This window comes from Dromaius novaehollandiae, chromosome W (genome assembly GCF_036370855.1).
Source record: "Dromaius novaehollandiae isolate bDroNov1 chromosome W, bDroNov1.hap1, whole genome shotgun sequence".
NCBI classification, from domain to species: Eukaryota; Metazoa; Chordata; class Aves; order Casuariiformes; family Dromaiidae; genus Dromaius; species Dromaius novaehollandiae.
In genome coordinates this window covers 66,774,628-66,801,462 of record NC_088130.1, presented here as the reverse complement: position 1 = coordinate 66,801,462, position 26,835 = coordinate 66,774,628, and the positions used below count along the sequence as shown (strand labels likewise).

Here is a 26,835-nt window from a genome sequence, read left to right as displayed (position 1 = left end):
AAGAGGGCTTTACCAACTGAGGATACAGTTCTGTAGTAAGGATTTGAGAATTACAAAAAGAAAGCATCAGAAGGATGTTCATTTGTAACTAATAATTCTCTTGCCATACTAGCCTTTGCCATGCTTGGACTCTGAAGGAAGGGGAAGTATTCAAGTATTTCCTCTGAATACATAGCTCCACTTTCTCATTGTTGTGCTCTTTCTTAGTAGGTGAATTATTCCTAGTGATGGCCAAATTCTGTATCAGTTTATCCTTTATACTGAATAGCAAGATTCAAAAGATTAGATAATGTTTTTTTTTTTTTTTTCATGTACAGCATGGTAAAAAAAAAAAAAAAAAATTCCACAAAACAACAAAACCTTAGATCCAGGAGAATCAGATGAAGGAGATTGTATTGTTACATGTCCCCAAATTTGGGCATCTAAAATAATGTTGTGCTGCAGCAAACACTTGTAACTCCTGGGTTCTGGTCCTGCCTTGGCAGCTGACTCGGGTTTGATCTTCAGGTCATGCAGGCCAAACGCTTCCTTCCAGTTCAGCCTCACCCAGGGAATGAGCATGTTTGCTGCACTGCTAAATCTTTGCCTCTTCTGCACTTGCCCAGCTACTAGTTTGCCAAGGTGTGAAGAAATGAAGGCTATAGCCCATTTCTTGGTGCTGCTGCGGGGATGTGCTGGGCTCCGTGAGGAAGTGATGCTGTTCTAGCAGGACCAGAAGAACCAGTTCTGCCAACAGCAAGCTGCTGATCAGCACCCTGTTAATGTTTCTCTGAATTTCTTTCATTTGCAACTCCCCTCCCCTTGCCTCCATCTCTGATCCCCCCACCCCTCCAAGACATGAAACCTTCTCAACCAGGAGAAGCAGGCTGAATCTTTAGCAGGCAGCCCTGGAGCTCGAAAGCCACCACTCCCATGGTCTACTAGGGGAGAGGGGGGAGGACCCCAGCCAGACCTGCAATGCAAGGGTGTTCGGCTACAGCTGGGGCTAGCGGGCCACTGAGCCAGAGCAGTAAGTGTTGGGTGGCAGGAGACACACAAGTGTCTGACAGTGGAGGTTGAGGCAGAGTTATTTTACATGGAGCTGGGAGTCTTGGAGATGGTTATATACATTAGATGTAGAAGCAATGAGACTGGCTTGAGAAATTACAGTAAAGGAGTTCATTTGATTTTGACTTTTGGATGAAATCTGTTTTCCAAGCAGATGTCAGTGTTTTAAGTGGCTGCTTTTTTAAAGTTGTTTAATGCAGTGAGATTTTTTTCACTATGTGATGCTTGCACTGGGAAGAAGTAGTCCAGAAAGGAACCTAAAGAAGTCCTACCCCATGGAAGTGTTTCTTATGGTTCTGATATTGCTTATATTTATGTATCAAAACCAAGGATGCAGAAAGAATGCTTGAAAACATCAGTGATTTGTGAACTCTGAATAGTATTTATTTGATATACAGCAAAAAACCTTACAGAACAGTTTCAATAATAAGATAAATTAGTCCTGTAAGAAAAGACTGGTAGGAACGATATTGGGAAAAAGCATGATATGCATATTCTGACCAAGTGATAACGTGTGACAAGTTACCAAATAAATGTTACTCTGCACAGGGTTAGGGGAAGACTTTGAATTCTCTGGATAGCATTGAATGAAGAAAGAATTCTGAATGATGTGTGAAGTCGTACTAATGGCTGAGACATGGCCTTGCTCTTTTGTTGTTTTTCTTTTCTGTATGTGTGGTTCCTCTACAGTACTGCTAAAATGGTCCTGTTGCTCAGCAACAGCAACCTGAAATAGCACCAGTCAAAGAAACTGTGCTGATTTACACTGGTCATAAAGTGTGTACTCTATACTAGAGTGCAGATTTTGACATATGAATGAAACAGCCTTTGCCTTTAGCCTCTTGCATTAGCCTCGGCCCCTCTCTCTGGGGCACGTGTCCCTGACAAGGGAGATTTCAGTTTAGACACCAAAAGCTCTCCTTTTCGGTGAGAATTTGACAGATATATAGATGCATTCCCTGACCGAATCTAACCCCAATCTAGGGGTCCAGTGACTTCCCTAGGAACTGGATCAAGTCCTTATGTCCTGCTCGCAATGAGTTTTTCAGCCTTGACTACTTCTAGAGGCACAACACTATGCCTTCAGCTAACTCTACCCCTTGTTACAGAAGCAGACTTTGCACTTGTACATTAAAGTTACTGATGCAGCCAAATGCCTTAAATATAATGCATGGAAGTTTCCCAAATAGCTGGAGCCTCCCCCTCTCACCACTGATTTCATAATTTTATTTTCCAACATCTTCTAGACCATTTTGATGTAACTTAAGAGCTATCTGTCTTTGGAAGTGCTCAGTGATGAAAAATAGAGGAAAACTTGCATCAAAGTGAAAGATCTATGAGTATTTTTTTAAATTAACACCACAAAATGTTATGTAGATATTTACCAAGGAAAATGTAGCAAATGGTACATCTTACAAGCGATCTCTGAAGTGGCATTCATAAAGAAATACTGTCAGACATTTGAAAACCTAACACTTCACCAGAAAATACTGCCAGCAGTTCATCCCAAATATTTTTCACTCAGATCTTTCTGGTGTTTATAAAAGACATTTTCCTTTCTTAGCCTCCTAAATCAGTTGCTGTATTCACAATCTACTTTTTATTTACCCTGCCACATGAGGAACAGATTTTGATCTGCTTTCCCATGAGCAACATTACTGCATGTAGACTAATGCCAACTGAAGGACCTGAGCACAGAGGAAAGTATTTGTGGTGAAGATGTCAGAATCCAGCTCATATTCTTTGGTTGGTGACCCATTTATCTGTTTCTGCTGCATAGCTAGTTTCAGCACCAGCTATGCATTTCAGAAACCCAGATTGGAAGCTGAACGTTCACTGACCATGGAGTCATGGTGGTCTGTGTCCATGAAGTCCATTGCATGAACTATGGTAGTTTATTACCTGGAGTGGTCAGCTTCCTTATTGCCAGTCTTAAATTTATTTGGGATTTAGGAAAGGGAGGATGGCGACAAAGCAGGTTCACGGGCCAGGAAAAGCATGCTCATGGACTTGACTCATTTTGATGAGTTAAGCAGAAAGGTGGCTGAGATAACACCCACTGAGGTAGCCACCAGAGTCTGTTTTATGGGGTGCAAAGTCAACTTCCTCCTTTGCTATCTCCAGATCCTAAGAGTCCATGTGAGGGTAGTACACCACTTGTCTGCTGCAGAGTTCACCTACACTTATATCCTGCCATGAAGTTCTCCAGGACTGGCGTTATCTATGCTACAATCCACCAGGCCACTGCCTCTTCCCTTCAGTGACTTCAGCAACAGGCTGGGACATACACTGTTTTCCTGCTTGATGTTTGTATGTCATTGGGGGAAAGCTTGGGAAGGAAGGTCAAGGAGATCAGTTTAAATTAATTCTATTTATGGCACAGACTGAAAGAAGCCATTTCATTATATAGGGATGGGACAACAATGACTTTGCTGCTGTCCCCTCCTTTTGCAACCCATGACAAAATCTGTTAAACAGCAACATGAGATTAACATAACATCATGTTTTGATTTGTTTTTTTTAGGAAAAAGATTCTTTTCACTGGCATTTGCTTTCTTGGCCTCAAATTTACAGACTTTTTCTCTGCAACTAGGTGGGCCTGAAATTTTTTTACGAAATGTTAGAGACTAGTGTAAACTAAAGCATCCAAAAGCTAGGGCTTTACAAACCCCCCAATTATTGAGATTTTTACCACAAGTCTTGCATGTATTAGTGACACTGTCCATAATTTATCTGTGTCCATCCTGTGTGCAGTGATTATTAATGGGCCTCTCTCTCTGCTAGGCTTGAGAGAGCCTCCAGGTAGAATTCTCCACCACCTATTTTCTACTTAGGAAAAGGCACTCTTTTTCCAGTTCTTTGCTAATATGAAGCTAAGACATATCCTATTGCTGTGGTAAGCTGGTTTTAACCATAAATTAGGAGTCCCATCAGATGCCAAAAGATGTTCTATTCTTCATTGCTTTACACCTGATTGGTGTGACCTGGGTTTCATGACCAGAGTTTTCTTTTCAACTTCTAAGTCATTTCCCCACTACTTAAAATTCAAGTGTCTTTTTAAGCATATATGCTCTTAAATCATTACAGATTGGTCTCGGGAGGGGTTCTTCCAACACAGCACAATTCTTTCTAAACAGGATGGAACAAACAAATGTGGAGGAAAAAGTCTCTTCACTCAGAAGGCAGCGATTTTTTTTGTCTTTTGACTTTGTAGCATGCAAATCACTTTTGGGGGAAAATACCTTCTGCTTTAGCCTTACACTCTGCAAAGTATCTCTCTTCTTGGGCCTTTATACCCCACAGCAAGACTTCTGATGTTTCTTCATCTTCAGATAATAAGCTCGGTTGGCTTCTGGATAGGTGACCTTGGAGAGGGGTAGCTTGTAGATGGCCGAGTTGTTTGTGGTTATTAACAGAAATGTCAGTGCAGACAAACAAAAAGACCAGGTTCCTGATGGCAGCCCAAACTGGAAAAAAAATAAAAGAAACCCTATTTAACATGGGACTTTCTTTCATTTGATCTCTCAGCCCTTGAACAAAACTCAGAGCCGGGCAGCTTAGAATAAGCTTTCTTAAGGAAGCCTTGAATTGGTGTTGCATGGAGCATCTTCCCAGGGAGGCAGGATTTCTTAATGAGACCTTGACATTGTGTGTTAACCTATGGCATCTATCAGCTCTGGTGAGAGGGCTGCCTTCTCTTTATGAATCTTCTGTGATTTTGGATGGAGCTGAAATAGGAGTGGATACCAGAAACATTCAGCTTTACCTTGGGCTGTTGTACTGACCACCTTTAGGCACTTGGGCAAAGCAATTAGAAACAAACTCAGGGTTTGTTCATACATGGTGGATGCCTTTCTCAGTTACTTCAGGTACAAAGTATGGCTATGTAATTATGTTGGGGGTGCTGAGGGCTGATCTGTGGAAGTTCATGTAGGCTCCGAGGATGAAAAGTGGTAAATAATGATTGTAAGTGACCTGTTTCAGTGGGGACCGCAACAACCCCTTGGGCAGACTGTGTCCCCTCTCCTAGCTCTGTTCTGCCCTTGGCTGAATTGTTCTCCGCGTCTCAGTCTTTTGCCTCATGAGCCAGGAAAACATACAAAGTGTTCAAATCTGTATTCGGAAACAAGACCTTCCTATTGTGTTGTACTAAGCTAATAAACTACTTACCATCGCCAGCATATTAGCCAGTGTCGCTCCCAGATAGGCACTAAAGAGTGCTGTAAAAAGAAAGATGATTCCCGGTGAGTTCAGTTGCTCATAGCATTGAAGAGACTGGAAAGGACAAACATCTTGAGCAAGCTCTCACACTGCCTCGGGTAACTCCCTCCTTCTGCTTAATCAGTATTTACAAATCTGTCTGGGTAGTCCCCTCTTAAAACTTGCCTTTGCACAGAGTGTCCCCTTCAACCTGGAGCCCGCGGAAAGGGCAAAGCAGAAAAAGAGGTGGAGTAATGAAAAATGTGACTGTGGAAACGGAGGCTTTTGAAACGTGCTGATGTGGAAAGTATGTAGCTTGATGGATGGGGTTAAATAGGGAAATAACCCTTCCACCCACATTTATCCTGCCTTCAGGGCTAGAAGGTGGGTCAATGAGATACAAAGCTAAATCTGTTTTATATGTGCACTGAATGAGCAATAGTTTCAGCCCCGGCTCTCCGTGATATTGAAATTTCATATGGAATTGCCTTATAAATAATTCTTCAATCATTCTGTGCCTCACGCCTCTGGTATCCATTTCAATAGAGTTAGGAAACTGTACTGTCTAATTTCAGATGCAGGCTGATCTTTAGCTCCAGTTTTCTAAAGGGTTAGATATGCCCTTCTCCAAAGAAGGAGTCTGAGAATGTATCTTCATTGACAAAGACCAACGTGATGCATCCCGCAACACCAAATGAACACATTTTACATCTCAGAAAGAAGCATCTGATTTCAAAGATCCTAGCTGATCAGCTTCCATTGATCATTTCTTTTGTTTTGAATGTAATACTTGGCTGAAGGCAGTTGCACTGTTTTTATTTTGTGAAGGTATGTTATAGCAATGGCTCTAACGTCCAGCTCAATTGTTTGTCCATCTCAGCTAAGTCCATCTGTCTGTCTAGATGTGACCATCTGGCTTCAGCCCACCCCTAACATAAACGCATCCTGTATCTCTTCAAAAGGAAATACAGCAGTAGTGAAAATCCACAGGGTACGTACCACAAGCAATTGCCAGCAAATGTGTCTGCCAGGTGAAAGCATAGAACATGCCTCCGATTGCGATGCAAGACAGGGAACTGTTGTAATTCCACAAGCCAGAGTAGATTCTGCTAAAAGGTGTTGCTAAGCTCAGTGCTGTAAAATAAGTCAAAGACGTGTCATTCCTTGGCCAAAGAGATAAAAGCAGCTGAGAAACAGAGTGAATCCAAGTTTTCCAGGGCTGAAGCTTGCGTACATGCACCAAGTTCCTATTTGTAGTCAGGTTGTTACGATCTAAGACTAAAGCCACTTTAATCTAGTGCAATCGCTCTGGACTTTCCCTGGTGTGGCTGAGCTGAATTTGGCCCTGTGATTTCAGTGGAAGATATATGGGTGAATGAGGATACATTTGAACTGTAAATGCATCCCTGAGGCCTGCACATTCAGACTCATGGCTGTGGTTTTTATTAAACGGCTCCTAAAAACATCAGAAGGTGTCCAGAAATGAAGTATTTCATGATAAAAATTCATTTTAACCAAAAATACATTTTTTTCTTCCCAACATTTCCACTGCCGTAAAATGAGTTAAGAAAATGGGGAAGTCAATCAAAAGAATTTTTAAGGCAGAAGTCTATATACTTTTTCAAGCCTTCATTTTCCAATGGAAAAAACATTTGTGACTGTAAATGTTCCAGTCACTCTAGTTCTTTTATTCTCTGTGCTTCTGTATAAATCTGTGACAGATATCAAATCTTTACCTGCCAGCATCCCCACTGCTGATCCAATTGCCGCATGCAGACAAATGAGTGGAGAAGAGATAAATAGAGCAACCAGGAAAATTCCCCCAGTCCAGGGGTTATCGCAGCCATATATCTGACTAACGCCGACCGGAATGGATTGGAGCAGCTGCAAGAATGAAAAAAGGATAATTTGTTATCTGCTTTGTTGATTCATTTTTTTGAAAAACCTAGTTTTCTTGGCCACTTTCAACCTAATTTGACTGAATGATAGAAGTTCTGTTAAGTTCTGGAGGTTTTGTAAAAATAGCTGGCTGGATAGAAGAAAAAGACAGACTTTTAGTGCCTATAGCAGCAGCCTGTGCTACCACACCTCAAAAAATCCAACTCAGTACGTCAACCTTGAAACCAAGGGAATCTGGCTTCAAATGTGCTCTTGAGGGGATTCCGTGTTATAATAATTCACGGCCTAGAAACCCCTGCCAGAAAAATGGATTTGACCCCACTTTGGATGGATGAGAAGGGAAATTACTAAGTGCTCAAAGTTTTATCTGATGTCCTGTCAAATTCACTGATGGGTCTCCTTTCGCTTAGCAACAGAGCAGTTATTCTGGGCAGTTGACTCAGGGTGAGATGGAGCTGTTAGTTATTGCGACTCTCTCTCACATATTCATGTGTTTTTCATCCCACAGAGCTACTTCTTTGTTTTCCTCTGTAAACCTAGCAATAGGATGTGTTAATAAGTAACCTGAAAGCCTTCTGCCTCATGATAGACATTCACTTTATGCATCTAGTCTTGCCCACAGCATTACACCTCTTTAATTAGGTAGCTCTCTCTAGTAATTATTTTAAAGAATAAACTCGGACAGACTGTGACAGCATCCGGAGTACAGGCCTGGTTCATATTCAACATTTGCTGGATGCGGTCTCACTTTCCAGAGTGTAAGTGGAAAGTTTGTACAGTTCTAGGGAGACAGCATGGCATTTCCACAGGGCTTTAATGAAAATAAGTAATGCCTTGTTCCTTCAGCTGGTATTAGTAGTTCCTCAGCCAGATTTTTGGTCTCTGATAATGTCAAAGGTAAATATCTCCCATTAAAGGACTCAGAAGGGCTTCTTTATTGACTTTACATGTGCTGTTGACTTTGTCTTGGCCGTTTCCACAAGTTGTTATGGAGCATGACAATGAATGTAGGAGATAGAAGTGCTTGGGTAGATGATGTCTTTGAAAAGGTGTTCACCTCTAGGTGGGCAGATCAGAGGATGAGAACACCAGTATGGCTTCGCCAGAATTACAAGACTTTCCAGGTTAGGTTATATCTATTTGTATACCTCAGACACCCTTGGGATTCTCTAGGAATATGAATGCATGAGAGTTGCAGAGTTGGTGGGACAGAGTCCTACTTGGTTACAGCATAGAGGTGATTTTGAGACACTCTTCCTCAAAATGTTCTGTTCCACCCATGTGGAATAGTCCATTTATGGTCCCAATAAAATTATCCATCATAGATAAAGATCCCTTTAGAAATTTCACCTATGTCTATTGCTGTTTAGTGTCAATTAACTTCCTTTTCTTAATAACTCCCTTTTCTTAATCACAACTGCTTAAAATAGTCCACTGAGCCTTAGAGGGAAAGTTACTACTCTAGTATCCATGTTGTTTACTGTGTATGCAGGAGAATAAAATACTGCTTTGGATAGGCCCCTTTTGAGTATTAGCTAAAAATATATGGATATGTGCCTGCATCCAAGTTTGTAATATTTCTGTCATAGTAGTATCTACATGCTCGTTGCTTAACAGAAAGATTGCATTTTGATGCATTTTTGAAAACACAACACTTTCTGTGTAGAACACTAAAATTAACCTATGAGTTAACGGGAGTCTCAGCATAACCTGAGCTATGGACTCATGACCAGTATATCCACAGTAATATAATTAGACTTCAGAGGCTCTTCAAAGATTATAATAGATACATTTAGATCCAATTGTAAACAAAAGATACCAGATACTAAAAAGATTCTCTTTCTGAAGCTATCAAAAATGTCAATTCTTAGAGTCAACCTTTATGTATTGGATAATAGCTGTTTTATAAATGCAACCTTGTATTGCCAGGCCCTATCGCAGTAATGTAAAGGAAGGTAATATGGCCCTATAGTGGATTTCTTTGTAAATGGAGAAGGCTGTGTTTTTAGGGAATCCTACCATTGGCACTTCAGCATCAGTCCAGGTGATGTTGGGTGTTGTTGTTGCAGGCTGAATGAGAGTTGTAGGGAAGAAGAGGTTATGGGGTCCTGAGGCAGCCAGATAGAGAGTCAAGGCCAAGTTGAAAGGCAAGGTGAAAACAGGCAGATCCCACTTACTGAAGACTGAGCCTAAAGCACTGGTGAAAATGGGGCTGAAAGAAGAACATAATGATCTCACTAGGAGCTTGTGATCACAAATGACTCAGTAACTCTGCTAGGTAAAAGAAAAAAAAATATTTGGACAACTGAAGGAAATTCGTTTTGTCCATTTTTTTTTCTTAGAAGCTGTTTGATTTCGTCACTCTTTCTGACAGTGAGAGATATGTTAGGGTCACTCTGCAAATTTCATACCCTTCCCAGGGCATTTCAGTTAGCAGTGTGGGTTCCTGTCATGTTTTGCAATACGATATTGTGTTTAATTTGGTGACCATGAAGGGGCCAAGATCCTGTTGGTGTGAACTGGTGAAGCTCCAGTGATTCAGAGGAGTTATTCCCCAGCTCAGTCTCCATGCTTAATTTTTCTTGTAGTACTTGAAGTGGATTGAATTTAGGACACCAGGGCCAGGTCTGAGTGAACTGCAAAGAAGTGTCCTTGTTTAAGCTTATGATTCAGGGTCATCAGAAGGAAATACTGGCATCGAAAATATGCTTGTTACAGTGAGTATAGAACTACATGAACTTCAGTCAGACCAGTGATCTGCATGGATGGTTTAGTAATCTCCAGCCAGACATCTGGGGCTCAAAGACCAATTTTCAAAATTCTTCCTGTCCAACTACCCAACAGAGTATGGTGTCACATATGTGAGTAAAGCATTATTAGTTGTTTGTTTTCTCATGAGCATCAACCATCATCTTAGAACTACTGAGCAGCTTTTGTAACTCTGTACCCAGAGCAGTAAATTTTCATGACATTTTTATATGGTGGCTTAAATAGATGAAGTACTTGTGGTTGATGGTGGCAGGGAATGGTGAAAATTATGTTTCTCTTGAGACAAAAATGAATTGATGCATCACAGCAATATGGCTAACATGTAAGGCATTGAATGACTATGGTTAACCATCAATTTTCCGTATGGCCTTTGGATTTATTTGCGATTATGTGTGTATTTCATTTGTTTTGGGCTTACATTCAGGTTTAAAAGTACAGATAATGATACAGTTTTAGAAGCGCAAGTATGCCAATTATGTTTCTTTTTCATTTGGATCCTGCAAAGCACAGCAAAAAAATATGATGGCTCAGTCTCAGTTCAGAGAAACAGGGACTAGAATAAGAAGCTGAAGAGATGTGCGACTTACCACGTCATGGACACCAGTGCCACTGGGAGTAGAAGCCACCAGTGGTAGTCTCCCTTAGCAGAGAAGACAGCCATAAGCAATCCCACCAAGACCCCGTTGTAGCCATACAGGCCTGCTGCTATGGCCGATCTGTGTGGAACAAAACCCGATCATCTTGAACTCTGCTCTGCCTCAAGTGCTGTCCTCACATCACACCATTCCTCCACATGCACAGTCGTGATTCTGTGTGGTGATGATGACCTGCCACATTTCATGCACTGACCTGCAATCTCACACGCTTGAGTTACATGTCTTCTCAGCCTCGACTACTCCTTACGCATTTATGCAGCCTGGCGTAGCACTGCAGCTGTGTGCCCTGTGTCCCTACGTGCCAGAAGAAGCTGGTTGGAAGATCTGTCTGTTCCTAACAGTTTTAGCTAAGGCTAAACTCATGCTTTTCATTGATTTCACTTGTTTAACACCTATGTCAGTATTGAAGTGACAGTTTGATTTTCAAGGAGCAAAGGATGAACTTACCTGTCCTGGCCCAGAATAAGTGCTGTTAAAGTTGAGACAACTGTTCCCAAACAGCCTGTGAGTGTCCACCAAGGATTCTGCACCAGGAAGCCAGCAACTATGATAAGCCCACTAAGGGGATTATTGATAAACATCACCTGGGATATCCCACGCAGCACCCAATCAATAAACTGGATCATGAGAGGTTTATCTGGAAGAGAGCAATTAAATAAAAAACCAAAAAAGCACAGATGAGACTGATTTGGGATGCTTTTTTTGAAACTCAAGAATAGTTTTGGCAGTGGAGCTTGGCAGCACGACTGAAGCGATGAATCAACAAGACTGTAAAAGCTGACCGGGATTTATTATGGTCTGTAGTAAGTTTTGCAGCTGGAAAGCTGGGATGAACGGTGTGGTTGCCAGAGTCCCCTGTTATAAAGTACACTGGACCAGTTTCATATGAACTGGCTAATTTATGACGTCTGTGTCTCATGGCAAATTGTGCGACTATCCCATTGCTGATTTATTATGGGGACCAAACACACCTACCTGCATGTAATTTAACTTCACAGTAGCATTAGGCTTGACAGAAACTACTCAGCTGAAAGGAGAGGGAATGTTATAAGGAATGACAGAACACAGAATAAGCATTCTGGGCTATGTTCCCTCAGACAAAATTCACATTATACATAGCATGTTGGGAGGTAAATGTCATCTCAGTCATCTTCAAGGTTTAAGCAGTGTGTGGCTCTCTTTACAAAGCTGAGTTTCTTCTACAAAAATGAAATAAATCCAGGCAGTTGTTTCTGTTCCACTCCAACTTGAATCTTGTGGTTGAGAAGTTACTTATTATTCCTTTGATACAGTTCTTTGGAATCCCCTAATTAGTTACAATGAAGTAGGTTTACCTTTTATCCAGCCTCCAAATTCCTTCATGTCCCCAGTGATGTAGCCAACAGCTTTGCAGACTCTCTTTCCACCTTTGCTCAATGGATTCTGCTTTCTTGGCTTTTTCTCTCCCTTGGTTTCTATCTTAACGTCAATGCTGTTTTCCATGGTGGTGTTCTGAGCCTTTGGTGGAATTCATGGAAAAAAATGACATTACATTACAATGCCTCTGTTCTCCCCACCACTCATTATTGCTACATACTGGAAACGGGCCGCCTGGTGAAAAGGTGTTTTCAAGAAGGGCAGGATTTCGTTAGGAGACACTGGCTCCCTGGAAGTGGACTCTCAAGACTTATTGTGATGGTGATTCCACCACATCTAGGAAGTTGTTTCAATGATTAAGTTTCCCCTGCTGCTTAAGCCATATTTCCAGTCTGAGTTGATGTAGGTGCTTCTTGCAGCCATCAATAATAGGTACTTAAAGCTGGGCTCATAGGTCTTTACATGGTCACCTACTGAGGGCAGTTCAGCCTTTCTCATGAGCATGGGCTTAGCTTGAAGCTTGTTTGCGGTGCCTCACTGTTACTTACATACCTACTCAAATTTTTTTTGCTCCCTTTAATTGTATTTTAGCTGCCTTTTCTTCAGAAGTGCCAGGCACTGATTTCAGAGATTATAGGCCATATTTAGAGTGCTTATTTCCATTCTGCTTTAGTCATGATGCCTTCTCTCTGTCAGTCACCCAGTAGGCTTGCATGTTAGGTGGCCTGTGCTGGCTATTTTGCTTCAGCGTAAGACAAGATAGGTGACCACGTTTAGGCACCTGTAATAAGTAACCCCCAGGGATTGATGAAAGACTTACTAAGTTTAGCAGACACTATATCAAGCCTTAAGTAAGGTAGGGGAGCATTGTAGGCTGAACAGAGGTGTTTAACATTAATTTAGGTTCTTGAGGGTGTCTGAGGCACACAAGGCTGATAGTTATGTTGTCCCTTTCGGGACCTGTGCTCTTTGGAGTAACAGCTGCTGGAATACCCTTGGGTATTTCATATGGCTCTAGGCAACTACATTCAGACCCCTGGATCAGACCCTTACATCCAACTTTAAACACTGGGTTTTTAAAAATGTCTCATAGCCAATTCCTCATTTGTTTAAGAAGCAATTCTCAATATTGAGCTAGAGAATTAAAAATGGCCAAACCCTGGAGTGCATTCAGTTTCCTGAAGAATCAGACTAATTTTTGGTAGTTGGCAGTGCAAAGAAAACCTGAGACAAAGTGCGTTGTTGAATGAATACAAAACTAGAGCTGCATCAGTTTTGACTGATGAGTAACAGCTTGTGTGAGAAATAAAGAATTTAGGTTGTGAGTTGATAGTCTAAATCAGATGATATAAGCACATAACTATTGGAATTAGATTTCGATTCTCATGCAACTTCAGTGTAAGCCTTCTTGGCGGCTGGGGAAGAGAATTCATACTTCAAAAATATAGGGACTGATTACTTAAGCTAAGGCAGCCTCACCCCTGGGTGTTGCTTATGCAGATCTAAAACACATGGTTAAGCGGTTTTGAGTCTGGTTGAGGGAATGGCTGGTTAACATACATCTTGGCCAATTTCTTACTATATATTATTGGAGGGATGGTAGTGACAGTTCATGAAGTAGAAAATATTTGCACAGATAATAAATGAAGATTTTTTTGTTTCTGGAAGAGCCCAGTTACTGCAAGCATAGGTTCCACAAGAAAATGGCTGAAGACAGCACCACTAGGTAGAAGGGTGTGGAATTTAACTGTGGATAGAAAGAATAGATAAGGAGCTTAAATAGAGAAGGAAGAGAAGAAAAGATGAGAGTGTTGCTAGGGATAGTTTCTCAGTGCTAGAAGGCTTTTCCCTGGCTCAGTTATAATTCATTACCTTGATTCATTAACCTTCGCTTTTCTCATATTTTATTCTGAAATAATGGAATAAGTGAATTGGGTGCACTTTCAGTTAAATCAAGTAGCAAAAATTTCCAGCCAAGATAAATGCTGTTCATTGGTGAAAGTGCATTTACATTTTCAATTTAAAGAATCTCTCTCTTTACCTGACTTATGCTTTCTATGTTGCTAATTCATAAAAGCAAGGGATGCTGCATTTGCATTTGCAATTGCGAAGATATGTTGTGTGTCCAGTGCTAGCATACCTCGTATGCTTCCCTGCATGCTGAGTGGGAGCTGTTTGCGCTGTAGGAATTTGGAGATGCTCTGCAGCTTGGAACATAATGTGCACGCGAAGAAATGTCAGAGCCATTGTCTGGCCAACTTGCACAGTGGAGAAGAGAATGGATCATGTTAGAGGCCCTCATTCACTGATACACATACTTGTTGCTTTGCCACAGGAAGGCACTTAAGTGCACACTTAAATTCCCAGTGAAGCAACATGAATTCATGGCTTTACTAAATCAGGGCCAGAATGAACTGGAAAGGACTTCTCCTGTGGTGAACATCTGAGTGGAGATTCTTTTCTTGTTCACGCAATTTTGTTTCCTGAGATTTATAGTAATTGCACATAAGCCCCTGTGAGATGTGAAGCCTTTCATCTGCTATTGAGATGCTGTTTGGCAGTGACCTGGGCTGTGCTGCCAAGATGGAAATTGTGTAGGGCCAGTGTCAGTACTGCACAGCACAAGTCTGAGTCTGGAGAACTCCTTTGCTCTGGATTTTCACGAGCATCAGCTCAACGCACTTGGCATGGCAAGAAGACCAGGTGACCAAGTGAGTCACTGCCACCATCCTGGCCTGAACTTCACCCCCAGTGAAGGCTACATTAAAGCTCTGCATACCTATTCTTCCAGAGTATTCAATAGTGGACTTGGTGGGAGATCATGGGCACGTTCTGGGCAGCAGTGCAGCTTAAACTCACATTCGTTATGTCCCTGTCCGTCAAGTGATGTGTCTTTCAAGAGTAGGCTATTGGAGGGATCTCATATATTTCTCAGAGAACTTTGGGTCGCCATTTCTATTAGTTTATACGTGCTGAAGGGGAAGAAAATCAGTATGAAACATACCCATCATCTGCAGAGCAGCCTGGTATGTAACGGTTAGGCTAAGAACGTGCTCAGTTTCAGGTGGGGTCTTCAGGACACTGTAAAGTGCCAGATCTAACCCACTGGCTTCACTGCCACCCCGAATCACATCCCAGACTCAGAGTGGTGACTGTCTTCCTGCCTGCGGTGGTTCGGCCATCACCACTGCAGTGGGGGCTTTCTCACCATGGCTGGGGGTAGGCAAGATCAGCTCATTTTGCACAAGATTCTTGGATGATTTGCATTTTCCCTTCATGGGATTATTGCCCTAGATGATTGCAAGCACCTACATTAGAAAGTATCAAAATGTGTATCTGCTTTTTCTCCAGAAACTCTTATTTGTCTAGAAACACAGACTATGGAGGACTTAAGCTACCTCTACTTAGTGGACAAAAGAAAGCAGAAGGGAGCAGTGAGTCATTTGGAAACCAACATCAGGCAAGGTAGAAAAGGATTTTTTTTGGCATTTTTAATGACTTGTGACATTATAAGAAGCAGTAACTGCCACAAATGCTCAGACCGAAGGTCCATTAACACATTATCTTGTTTCATGGAGTGGCTAATAGCAGCTATTTAAAAAATAATGTAAGAAACAGGGAGTTAATCCTTCAAATGGTGTCTCATCCCAGCTGTTGACTCTAGAACAATGGAGATGTTCAGAGAAGTTTAAGACGGTGGTGCCTGAATTTAAAGTTAAGCTGAAAAGTGTGTATTCTGATGGGCATTGCATGAAGGCAGTCTACGGCAGATCTTTTAAAGACCTGCCATTAAAGCTAAGTTAACATTGGTTTTCAGTGTCCAAAAGTAGGCTTTTCTTCTTGATGCAAGGAAGAGGAAAATGGAAATAATTGTGAGAGGACTATTCTGCTGGAACAGAGTGGTTTATTTTGGGGGAGGGAGGGGATGATACTTTTATTTTTGTGTTCCTTATTTCCATCATTCTGTGAAAGTGTTTTTTGATCTCAGTTTCTTAACTCAGGACTGTGAGTTCTGTGCTCAGATACGCCGCTTTAAGTGCCCTACGTGTTCTTGCATAAGCTCTGGAGAGCGTCTCCAGATGTGCAGTTGGTAGGAAATCCAGTGTGGATTCCTGATGCTGATGCTGAAGTTTAGCGTGATAGAGGAGCAGCAGCACGACCCAGGCAGACAGCAGTCAGGATGTGATTCCGATCTCTGGGGTTCAAGTACTGATTTGTGCTGTGGGGTAAACGCAACGTAACCATTTCAAACTATTTTAGCATGGTGTACCATGTAAGTGAGAGCTAGATGTGGGGTGCTGTTGCTCTTCCCCAGTGATTCCAGAAGCTTGTGGCCCCTCTGACCTAGAAAACTTTGTGCCATTGGATAAGTATCTCTTTGCCTTCCCCAGTGAGGATGTTCACATAAGCAAGACCAAGAGTTTTTCAGCTAAAAGTATCTAAATGCTTTTGTATTGGCTATGAAATGGAACCCTTGAACATGGAACAGGAAAAAAAAATGTTTCTCATGTATGAAAAAGAAGTCATCACAGGGCCAAGAAGCCAATCTATTGATTTTTTTCTCCTCTTTTCAGAGTTAATAACTGTCTGGTAGCAAAGAACTGATGTTATGCAACTTTGTGTCTCCCTAAATCAATTTCTTTTCCACTTGTGTACTTTTCTTCCATGTCACGCCATACCAACCGGCATCCCAGTAGTGCCTCATTAAAGCTGCAGCCCAGCAACCTCCATGCTGGTGCTGCAGCCCTGCAGCGTCTGGCCTGCAAATACTTTTTTATCCGCTTGTTGAAATTGAGACAAGCCCAGGACACATTCATTGAGTGTTTGGCTGGTATAGGAACAGAGGCTTTTATTTGGCTTATTATTTCAACACTCATGGGTAATTCTGATTTCCAGCTTGGTGCCTGTGTCACTAGGTGTTGGTCTTTTGTCCCCGAAAATGCAGCAAAGTTATCTAGTGCTGCCTGCTCCTGGCTGGAATTTTCCTCCCTCTCTGACAAAATTCAAGTAATTCTTGGTAAATCAAGAGGATTTGAATTAACATGCGGTATTTGCTTGCCCGAGCGGCTGCTGCCACACAATCGCAGGCATTGTACCTTGCATTCCCAGAACTGTTCCCGTGCAGCGCGCAGCCAGCCAGCGCTGGGCGCAGCGTGGTTTTAGAGGAATTCCTGCATCCGAGTACAATAGGAGGAAAGGGCCGGATTCTCTCCAGCTCTGATTTCAGCACAGCCTGTGCAATTACTAGCGGCTGAGTAAAGCTGGATAGGTATAAAGTGTTGTGTCGGGTATACGAACGCATGCATGCGCAAGCTCATTTCCTAAAGCAAAGAGATTATAATGCACTTGACCCCTGCTGAAGAGTTCAGGATTTGCCCCAGAAGATACATTTCAAAGCATTAGTTCAGATGGGAAGCTCATCTCAGATTCAAATGTTCATTACACCCATTCCCATTTCGATTTTCAGAGATTGGTCTCTGTGACAGAGAAGTCCAGAGATCCTATCACATTAACTGCATATTATTCCTATCTGGGCATTTTTCATTGTGCAAAATAGAAAGGCAGTGAAAGGAGATGGTAGAGAATTCCCGTGTTTTTCTCAAAGTTTCAGCCAACTGGGCTAAGAAATACTAGTAAGTCCTCAGCCTGCTAGAAAATCCCTGATAATTAAGATCCCTGCGACTTTCCCTAACCTCAGTGTTCCTCATGAGCCTGCCCTAGCTGCTTTCATTCGGGAGGACGGTCTAAACGCTGTTTGTTTTGTGTTTTGGTGCAGGAGAAAGACTCAGAGATAAGTAAGTCAGTCAGTAACGTGGTACAGGTTTATTGCTGTGCATTAAAAGAAGCGAAGAAAGTATGCTTACCTTCTTGATGAGTTTGGGGAGAGCTGTTGCTTTGCTGGGCAGTGCAGAAGGGCTACGATGGAAAAAGAAAATACCCCACCAACTTATATAGGCTAGCATGGCTCCTGTCCTGATATTACTAATTAGTTTGTTTCTCCTCCCACTTTGCGAGCTCCAAACACGTCAAGAAGGTTCCCGCTTGAATTCTCCACCTTTCCTCTTGTTTTGTCCTTGGTCTCTTGCCAACAGCCTCTCCAAATGTCCTCTTCCCTGCTGCTTTTTTTGTTTTTTATTTTTTTAACTAAGTCTCTTTTAACCCAGTCTTTTCTCCTCCTTCCGCTTAAAAGGACTCTGCCTCTAAGTCTTCAAAGCAGACTCACAGAGGACCTGAGCTAGACCTTGCCAGTGTTAATCTCCTCAATCAAGACAACTCAGCATCCTTCTGTCTCCGCACGAACATTGTTGTTGGCTGTATAGCGGAGGGGGAAACCAACAGCAAAAACATTGGTTGAGGTGTCCCCACTGCACAGACTTCAGAGCCATGGTAATAATTTGGAGCGAGACGTAGAAACTTTGCCCTCAGCCCACCCCTGAACTGGGAGTGCGCGTAGCAGTATATCGATTTGGCTGTGTTTCTGGGTAGCTTTCGGAGGCACAATTGTGTTAACACACTGGAACGATGACCTGCCTGCAAGTACCTGATGACCTTTCATTGTTTAATTGTTTTTTACCAGTAACTTGAGAAATTCTTTTTTTTTTTTTTTTGACCTGGCCTCCCTGGCTCGCTGGAGGAATCTGGAATATTAGAACTGTGGCATATTTGAGAGGTTTATAAGGCTGTGAAATAGCTGTGAAAGGCAGAGATGAGCCTGGAGAGGGAAGTCTTGAGAGAGCAAATTATACAGGAAAGGGCAGAGAAAAGCTTGTGAACTTAAGGAATCTGTTATGCTAATTTAAACCGCTGTAGAAGAGCGATCGCTTAGAGAAGCGACCCTGAAATTTCACCCAAGTGCCGAAGTGAATAGTTTGTTGTTGAACCAGAACCCATCTAGCTTTATGGCTTTGCTTCCAGCTCCGTGGAAAGACAAGCTCAGCGTCTGTGTTAACTGAAATGATGTTATTCTCATTGTGTTCATTCCCAGGGTGCCTCACTTTTGATGGAGATGTTTTTAACAGGAGACTGCATTCATTTTTTCTCAGCGCCGGGTTTCCGATAGCAGTTGTCAGCTTGGTAGTGCTGCGTGAGCAAGTCTGTCTCTAATCTCACAGGCACCAGTCTTTGCGAGTGAGCCAGATGCTGCCATCCACTGACTCTGCTCCCGGTAGTACGTGCTACATGAGATAAGGAGACGTTGCAGGGGAAGCGGCTTCGTTCCTATTCGGCGCAATTCTTTTTCTTTACTGTTCATTTCTCCTTGGGTTGCCTTTGCTTTCCTGCTGGTAAAACGAATCCTTGCATCTCAAAAGAAGGGAAATGCAGTGGGTAATTTAGGTGGGAGATCCTCACAGAGGATTTGGGCCTCTGGGAGAGATCTTGGATCAAGGTTTACACTTTATGTCTGCCACGTCTCAGGGTTGTTCAGGGCGCTGCCCGGCCTTGGTGTCATTTAAAAACAGCATCTTTTCTGCTGTCTGGGAAAGGGCCGGGGCTCAGGGAACGGCTGGCAGGCGGGGACGGCTGTTGGACTGCGCTACTTCCCACTGTAGCGTGCCTGCAGCAACTCTGAGTGCCCAGCAGACAAGGTTGTCCTTAGGGGAACCGGATTCAGGACTGTCCTGGCACCTTAGAGAGGTTGTTGACACATTGGAGGGGATTCACAAAAAAGCCACGGGATCTGACATCTGGGTTGGATGTCTTGTAACGACTCCCTGTTTAGCTTATCAAAGAGCTGGTTAATAAGTAACAGGATCACAGTCTGCTGATACCTATGTGGGAATGAGGTCTCTGATAGCAGCCACCCTGCGAACTAGAGGCAGAGGAGTGATGAGATCCATTGCCACGTGACGGATTCACTTGATTGTAGACGCGGCCAACTCCTGGCACAGTTAACTACTGCTGCAACTGCCTTAGGGATTCCCTGAGGTTCAGACAAGATTGTTTTCTTCCCAAAAGGCCTGGGCCGCATCCCTGGTTGGGTGCTGGATTCAGGTGCTGGAACGCCTGCCCATGGCTGTGTGCATTACCCAGCCAAATTAATCCTGATTGCGTAAATTAAGGACTGAAATTTGCTATACAACCAACGTAGAAAGGTGGGAGCCATGGAAAACTTCCCTAGAGTAATTCAGTCCAGTCCAAGTTAGATGCCCACCAACCTCCAGCTGTATGCAGGACAAGTATGAAGGACTCAAGTGCTGAGTGTCTATTCCTGTCTTTTGGGGTTTGGGATTCAAGGTGGGGAGACAAAAATGACAGAGATCACTCTTAAAAAGGAGGAAGAAGAGTCATGTGCCTGTTCTTTACCATCTGCCCAGGGAGTGGGACACCTCAGCTCTGGGTCTGCCTGCATCCCTGAGGAACTGGACTTCCATTGCCACATCCCTGCAGTGTCCTAGCTTTCAGGCTGGGGAGTTTTGCACTACAGATTAAACAATGGAGGGAAATAACTCAGAGAGCAGAACCCACAGCACATCATTCCTGCTTAAAAGGCTCATCCCTGGCCTAAGACAGGCTTTCTATCACATTTTCCTTTTCTGCCCAAGTATTGCATTTCTGCATGCATGGTTTTGCTCCTGTTTTAACAGATGAGGTAGACCATGCTCATGTGCTGACTACTTGATAGCCTGGTAGCTGGAGTACCACTAGTTTGGGCTCCCAGGCCCCCTGGTCTGTGCCAGGCCTGGAAATCATGCAATGATGAGAACTGAGCCTACAGGTAACACATATGAGTGACCAGTGAGTTCTCTGTTGATTTTAGGCACCTGTGAAGACCACCTGTTGCTGAGGACAAGGCAGCTGGGGTTGGTATCTAGAACCTAAATCCTGCATGATTTAGGAGGGTTGAATCTGTGGCTTAACTCCACCTCTCAGCCAGTGAAGCTGGTTGATGCGTTTCTCTCTCTTCCCGTGCTCAGCGGGAAGATGTCTCTAAGAATGGCTCTTGGATTGAGCTGGTAGACACGGTCACAGGAGGGGTTGGTGGGTGGATTCCAACTGGACTCAAGGTAGATCTAGAGAGGCTCAGTTTTGCCAATACTTTAGTGACTCTGGGCATACAGAGGGAAGTGTTTAAGTGTCCAGGCAGCCTAAGTAGCAAATAGTTAGGGACTGTTGAGCCACACAGCATAGCACTGGACTATCCCAGAGAAATGCCTGAATGATCCCTGAGCATGTCAGGCCACCAGGCAGAAGCCGTCTAGCCGCGTTAGTCAGGTACAGCACTCGAACTGGTCAGCTCTTCCAGGAAAGACTCTTATGGCCCTAATCCAGCCTCACATGCTCTTTCTCCACACCTCTCTCCAGGCTTGGTTGCCTTCAAGAGGTGCACTGGAAAGCACTCGGCAGCACATTGCCATTATACTGCTGGATTTGGCTGTGTTCCTCGGCTCAGGTTACGCTGCGGGGATTAGGTCTGCACAGAGCTGCACCAGCTCGTGGACTCCAGCAGGTGCTTTAAAATGACGTAAATCCATGTATGGAGTGCTGCAGCTTGCTAAAACTCAGGTCCTGGCCTGCCTGTGCTAGGCTGGGCCATGGATGTGTGAAATGTAGCCAGTATTTATGGGTTCCTTGTCATGCCTTGTTCCTGGGCAGTTCAGTCTGAGAAACTGAATTTACATACCAAATGATACTGTTCACTTCTCCAACCCAATTGCTTCAGTGGCTTAGGATCACAGGATAATTCAGGTTGGAAGGGACCCATGGAGGTCATCTTGTGCTCTGCACGGGGTCAACTATGACTTAAATGTCCAGCTTCACTTTGAGAAGTTTTCCCAAGCTGCGGTTTCTCTGGAGGAGGGTGGAGAGGTTGCAGTGGCAATTGAGGTATGTTGGATCACAGCCCTGCAGCTCTGTGAGGAGCTCCAAGGAGCTCCTTGGTGGGCAAAATCCGTCTGCAGCACTTGGTCTCCAAGGTGGTGGCAATTGGTTACCACTTTTCTGTTCCTCAAAGGATTAAAAAGTTAATATGCTTTCAAATAGCCCCATCCAGCCTTTCCTTTCAGCCCGGCAGCCCAGGACTGGAGCAAGAGGGACTGAAACCCCTTCAGACACAGTTTCACTCCTATCCATATTCCTGTTCAGCAGCACTCTTACGGACTCTGCTTTGCCTCAGAAGGTCGCTACTATAAAATGCTTTTCAGAGCTTGGTTCTCCCTGGCTTTTAAAAATACCACCAGGAAGGTTTGTCTGTAGCTCACTGTGGAGACAGAGAAGAAGTGGGTGTTTATCACTGGGGCACTTTTGCTCTCAGGCAGGTCTTGTGCAAGGGGAGACATGGGCTTGGAAGCAAGCTGGGGACCTTCTGACAAGCCACCGTTGCTCAGTTTCTTGGAGGCCTGGCTGTGGAGCAAACAGGGTGTTTCGCAGCCTTCTGAGCAAATGCCTCAAACCCAAATGGGCTCAGAGACCTCGGGAGGGGGAGAGACCCACAGGGAGGGCAGTGCTCAGCCTGTGAGTGATCCTGTGGGAGCCGGCGAGGCAGTTCCTCTGCGTGGGTAAGGACTGGATGGTCCCAGATGCAGGGTGCCTAGAGGAGCAACATCAGCAAGGCTGTGTCCTTTGGCATCTTTTTGCTTTTCATCATCTCATTTTTATGAGCAAAAGCAGAGTGGAAAAAATCTGTTTCGGCACAAAGCATGCGAGAGGTCTGTCACAACCTCGCACTTGTTTGTTGAGGGAAATAGTTCTGGGTTTGTGTAGAGTGGAACAAAAGCCAAACTGAAGGCAGCGGGTGCTTCTTTCCCTTTGTTTTGGCCTGTAAAAATTCTCTAGAGAAAGCTGCTGTTTGACATTCCTCTGCACGGCAACCGTGTGACATTTTCTGCAGTGAGCAGCCTTTGGGAAGGCTGCAGAGGAGAGCTGGCTGGCCGGCCCTGGTGTCCATCTCCCTCTCGTGGTGTATCTCCAGCACAGCCACGTGTGACAATCAGAGCAGATATTCAGCTCTCAATTCTAGAGGGCTCACAAACATCAGAGCTCATCTTAGTTGCAGATTTTTCAAGGTTTTTATTGAAAGTTGCTGCTAGTGAGAGTGAAGAATGTGAATATGTTACCTTCTTAAGAGTAATATGGCTTTGGACAGACTGGATCTCCTGAGGGCTACCAGCTGGATGCCTGCCAGAGTCAATATGCCAGAAGGGATGTATCTTTAAACCTCACTGGGGCAGCACCCAGGGCATGAGCCTGCTCCCTGTCCCAGCCTTGGCTTGGGGGTGGCAGCTTCCCAGGGCTCGGAGGAGCTGTGCCCCGGTGCGTCTAGGCAGTGGTTGTACTTGGGAATTACTTTGTCACTGGGACCAGTCTCTAGCCGTGAGTCCAACTGGCAAGGAAGAGCCTATGTCCATAGCATTAAACTGTCTCACCCTCGAAAGCGGGGCAGCCACATCCAGACTGCTTAGTGCGGCTGGTTCTTGGCCCAGGCTAACGCTGTGGTGCTAACTGGGCATTGCTCAGGAGCGTGCTGGTTGGCCAAGGCCAACACATGCCAAGGACTGCGCTAGGGACTCACAAGCCTGGGAGATGATGTGCACCGTCCCGTTTACTGGTATGGATGTAGCTGTGGTGTCCAGCACAGGAGATGTCTCTGAGGCCTGAAGAAAAATTAGGGAGTTGTGAAATACAGGTCAAAGAAAAGCAGAGTGTAATCATCTGTCTGGGTCCCCGTGTTTGGATTCGTTTTCCATCTTTCCAGACAGCCCTATGCCTTCCCCCTCATCTAATTTCAGTTTAGTTTCCTTCCCCCTTCACCTGCCCTCACGGTGGGGACTGGTGTCTCACCCAGAACGTGACTGCTTTCAAGGAAATAAACCATTCTCACAAACCTGCACATTGTAGGAAACAAATGTGTTAGGCCTCAGCAAAGAGGAGAACACTGCAATAATCCCCCAAATAAACTGCTTCAGCATATAAATCCCAGTGATTACTATTGTCTTTCCAAGCAGGTCTTAGTGGAAGTGCAAGTTGATGTACATGGCATGGGCTGCAGCTCTAAACAAGACAAAGAAGACTGGTAGCTTCCAGAGATGAACCGGCAGACAGCAGAAGCAATGGAAAATAATAATCAGTGCAATGGGTAGTAATGTTGTTACGCTGGCTGTGGATGCTTGAAGGATTTTTGTGAGCAGTACTGCAGAGCAGCATTTTCATGCACGCACACAAGCACCTGCAAATCCATTTGCAAGAAAGATTCACATTTTGTAATAGAGAAAAGAAAAAAAGTCACGTCTGCTGGATAACTCTTTTTTTTCCCTCTGGGAATGGAAAGTGCCCTGAGCGGGATTTAATTCACGCAAGTGAAATAAACTCACTCAGCTACAGTACGAAACTGTAGTGGGCTGATAGTCTGTCATCATATTTGCCTTTCTGGGTTTCTGCACAGCCAGGAAGCAGGCTGCTTGGCTTCTGCGTAAGCGGTTTTGCAGAGCAGAAATTTGTGGATGGCAGAGCAACAGAGCTGTCAGCAATTAGCTAAGAAGCAAGGTCAGGTGTGAGTAGGGAGCCCTGAACTGAGGGAAAAAAGACTCCGGATTATTCTAGTTGCACCGTTCAAGGATGTCTCTGTCTCTCTCTCTGCCTTTTGCAATTTGATGCACAGCACAATTTGATTTGCAGCTGCTGCAATGGGCTGAGCAGCCAGCACACCTGTGCCTCTGCGTTTTGGGCGGTTGAGATAGTTGCATTCATAAGGGCTCCCATTTGTATTTGGTGCTTCACCGCTGCTGTACCGTGTGAAGCTGCACCAGGTCCCTTCCAAGCCCAACCATGCTGTGATTTCAGGAGCACAGATTTTGGCCTGCCTCAGCTCTTTAGGCAGAGGGCTGCCCCCAGAGAGGGATGCGAGGATGCAGCTCCACTGCAGTGTAAGCAGCTAAACGTACTGATGGATTCGGGGGTGCTCAGGAGCTGCTGAGCTGCAGACAGAGGTGCCCAGATGCAAACTCTCTGCTCATTCCCAGGGGGACATTGTGGTGGAAGAAACCTTTGCTTCCCACAGAGCTATCCCTGGTTTTCTCAGCTGGCCACTGGGATGTGTGAATTCCAGCTGTGGCAACAGCTGCACGAGTTTGTAAAAGACCCCCTGAGAACTGCAGAATCAAATGCAAAATGTTTGTTTCCTGTTTGAGCTCTTTTTCCATCTTCCAAATTAAAATACACCCTTCTGTTTACAGGGGAGGGAGAGGACAGTATTTAGCATAGAAATCTCACCCTTAAAATGGTGATGTTTCCCTTACCCTGGCAAATGCAATCTATTAAAGGCTGAGTGAGCCTCAGGTGTTAGGGAATATCATTGCAGATTGGAGATAGCTGGCCTTGAGAAAGCACAGAGCAACTTTCCAGCAAGTGGAAATTTTTGGAGCTTATCTTATTTGGACACAATATAAAGTTTGGGATTTTTTTTCAGAGTGTGTTGAGACTCTGTACTGCTGGGGTACCCAGAAGAAGCACTCTGGGGCTGAACCCCTCGAAGCAGAAAGCCCGTCCCGAGACTTTGGATGCTGCTCTCAGGACACTGGCTGGCACCACGCGCAGGCTGCCCGGGCCTGGTGAGGATGTCTGCTGTCAGCATCTGTTGAGATCACACTCCTACCTGCACAGAGACCCCAGTCTGTAGTTGCAGGTATGGGAAGAAGAGCTGCTCACACTGCAGAGGGGCTGCATGAGATTATCTGAGAAGATGAAAATAGTTATTTTAAGCTCACAGACCTTCAAGCTGTGAATGGTGCCCAGGTTCATGTAAGAGAGGAGCAGAAGAAAGGGCATGGGACACTTTTCATGCCCTCCATGCACTTGGTGGATAGATCACTCCGGCAGCATGAGAGTGGAAGCAAACAAGCAGTAAACTCATGCAGTCTGTAACAGCAGACTTCAGCTCATCACTTTGAGCTTGTCTGGCTTTTCCTTTACATACAGCCCTCCAGCTGCTTCCTGCCATCACTGTAAGAAAGCGTAGCAGTGGGTTTTCTAGCCCTACAGCTTTGGGTAGTCTTCCTGAGCTGAGAAGTGTCACCATCTCCTATCATGATCTCCCTACATGCTGCTGTTTCTGTCCGCCCTGAACCCACTAGTAGAGGAGGGGGTGGCTGGGTGCCGGGTTTTAGCCTGGTAGGAGGATAACCTCCAGTGTCTGATGGCATCCCTCAAGCTGCTTCTCCCATCCTCTGCCTGTCTCCTTCGTACTTCCACCAGAAGACTTGGTGTTTCTTCTTGCCCATCATGTGATGTGTCTGCTGTTTTGTGGAGGTGTACCTGAGAGATGAGGGTCTGTGATATTGGAGGGCAAAGGCAGCAAGTCTTCCTAGCTGAAGATGTCCAGTGATGGCCAGTGTGTACCTGAGTCTAGAGCTGGTCTCTTGATGAGACAGAAGATCCTAAGTACTATCTTTGTAGCCTTCATATTTTCCTAGCTGGACAAGGGTCGGTTAAATCTTTCTGCTTCTCTTCAGATAATTCCTCTGAGTGCATCTGCTGTTATATTTCACCATTAAGCAATTTTCTGGGATTCTCCTCTTGGAAAACTAATTTGCTGTCTCCATGCTCCTATTCACAGCAGGTTGCCGTATTATTCTCTGTTCTTGCCGGCTTGTAATGAATGGTTTTTGAGAAGCCTGGGATAGAAACCATGTATAAGTGCCGCTGTTCTGAGTGCCTCTCAGTCACTTCTGAATGCAGTAGGCTGTGTGTTTGGGTGGCGTTCAGCTGACTAAACGTAGATACCTACATTTGTCTCTCTTTATTCATGGCACCCTAAAGCAAGTCTGGCAAACTGTGCCTTAAAAATGCTTATTTCCCTTAGATATTAGAGGAGCTTTGTAGAACTCAAAACTTCTGCGTCTGGGCATGAAAACATGGCCGCAGTATGGGCCACCGGCCCAAATCAAACCTCAGTTACTCAGGCCAGCACCAGCTG

The 26,835-nt window shown here is 44.2% G+C and overlaps 1 protein-coding gene across 1 annotated transcript in view; it reads right to left on the bottom strand.

The window, feature by feature from the left end:
* Positions 1-1,397: 1,397 nt before the first annotated feature.
* LOC135324488 (urea transporter 2-like) overlaps positions 1,398-26,835 on the bottom strand; it is a 320,822-nt gene continuing 295,384 nt past the window's right edge. The window contains exons 13-22 of the mRNA XM_064500982.1: positions 19,038-19,102; positions 17,792-17,933; positions 11,906-12,068; positions 11,019-11,208; positions 10,503-10,631; positions 9,166-9,358; positions 6,984-7,131; positions 6,247-6,381; positions 5,218-5,267; positions 1,398-4,514 (exon numbers count right to left, since the gene is read on the bottom strand). Of these exons, the coding sequence (XP_064357052.1) occupies positions 4,338-4,514; positions 5,218-5,267; positions 6,247-6,381; positions 6,984-7,131; positions 9,166-9,358; positions 10,503-10,631; positions 11,019-11,208; positions 11,906-12,068; positions 17,792-17,933; positions 19,038-19,102 (1,392 nt within the window). The 3' untranslated portion in view covers positions 1,398-4,337. The remainder of the gene's footprint in view (positions 4,515-5,217; positions 5,268-6,246; positions 6,382-6,983; positions 7,132-9,165; positions 9,359-10,502; positions 10,632-11,018; positions 11,209-11,905; positions 12,069-17,791; positions 17,934-19,037; positions 19,103-26,835) is intronic.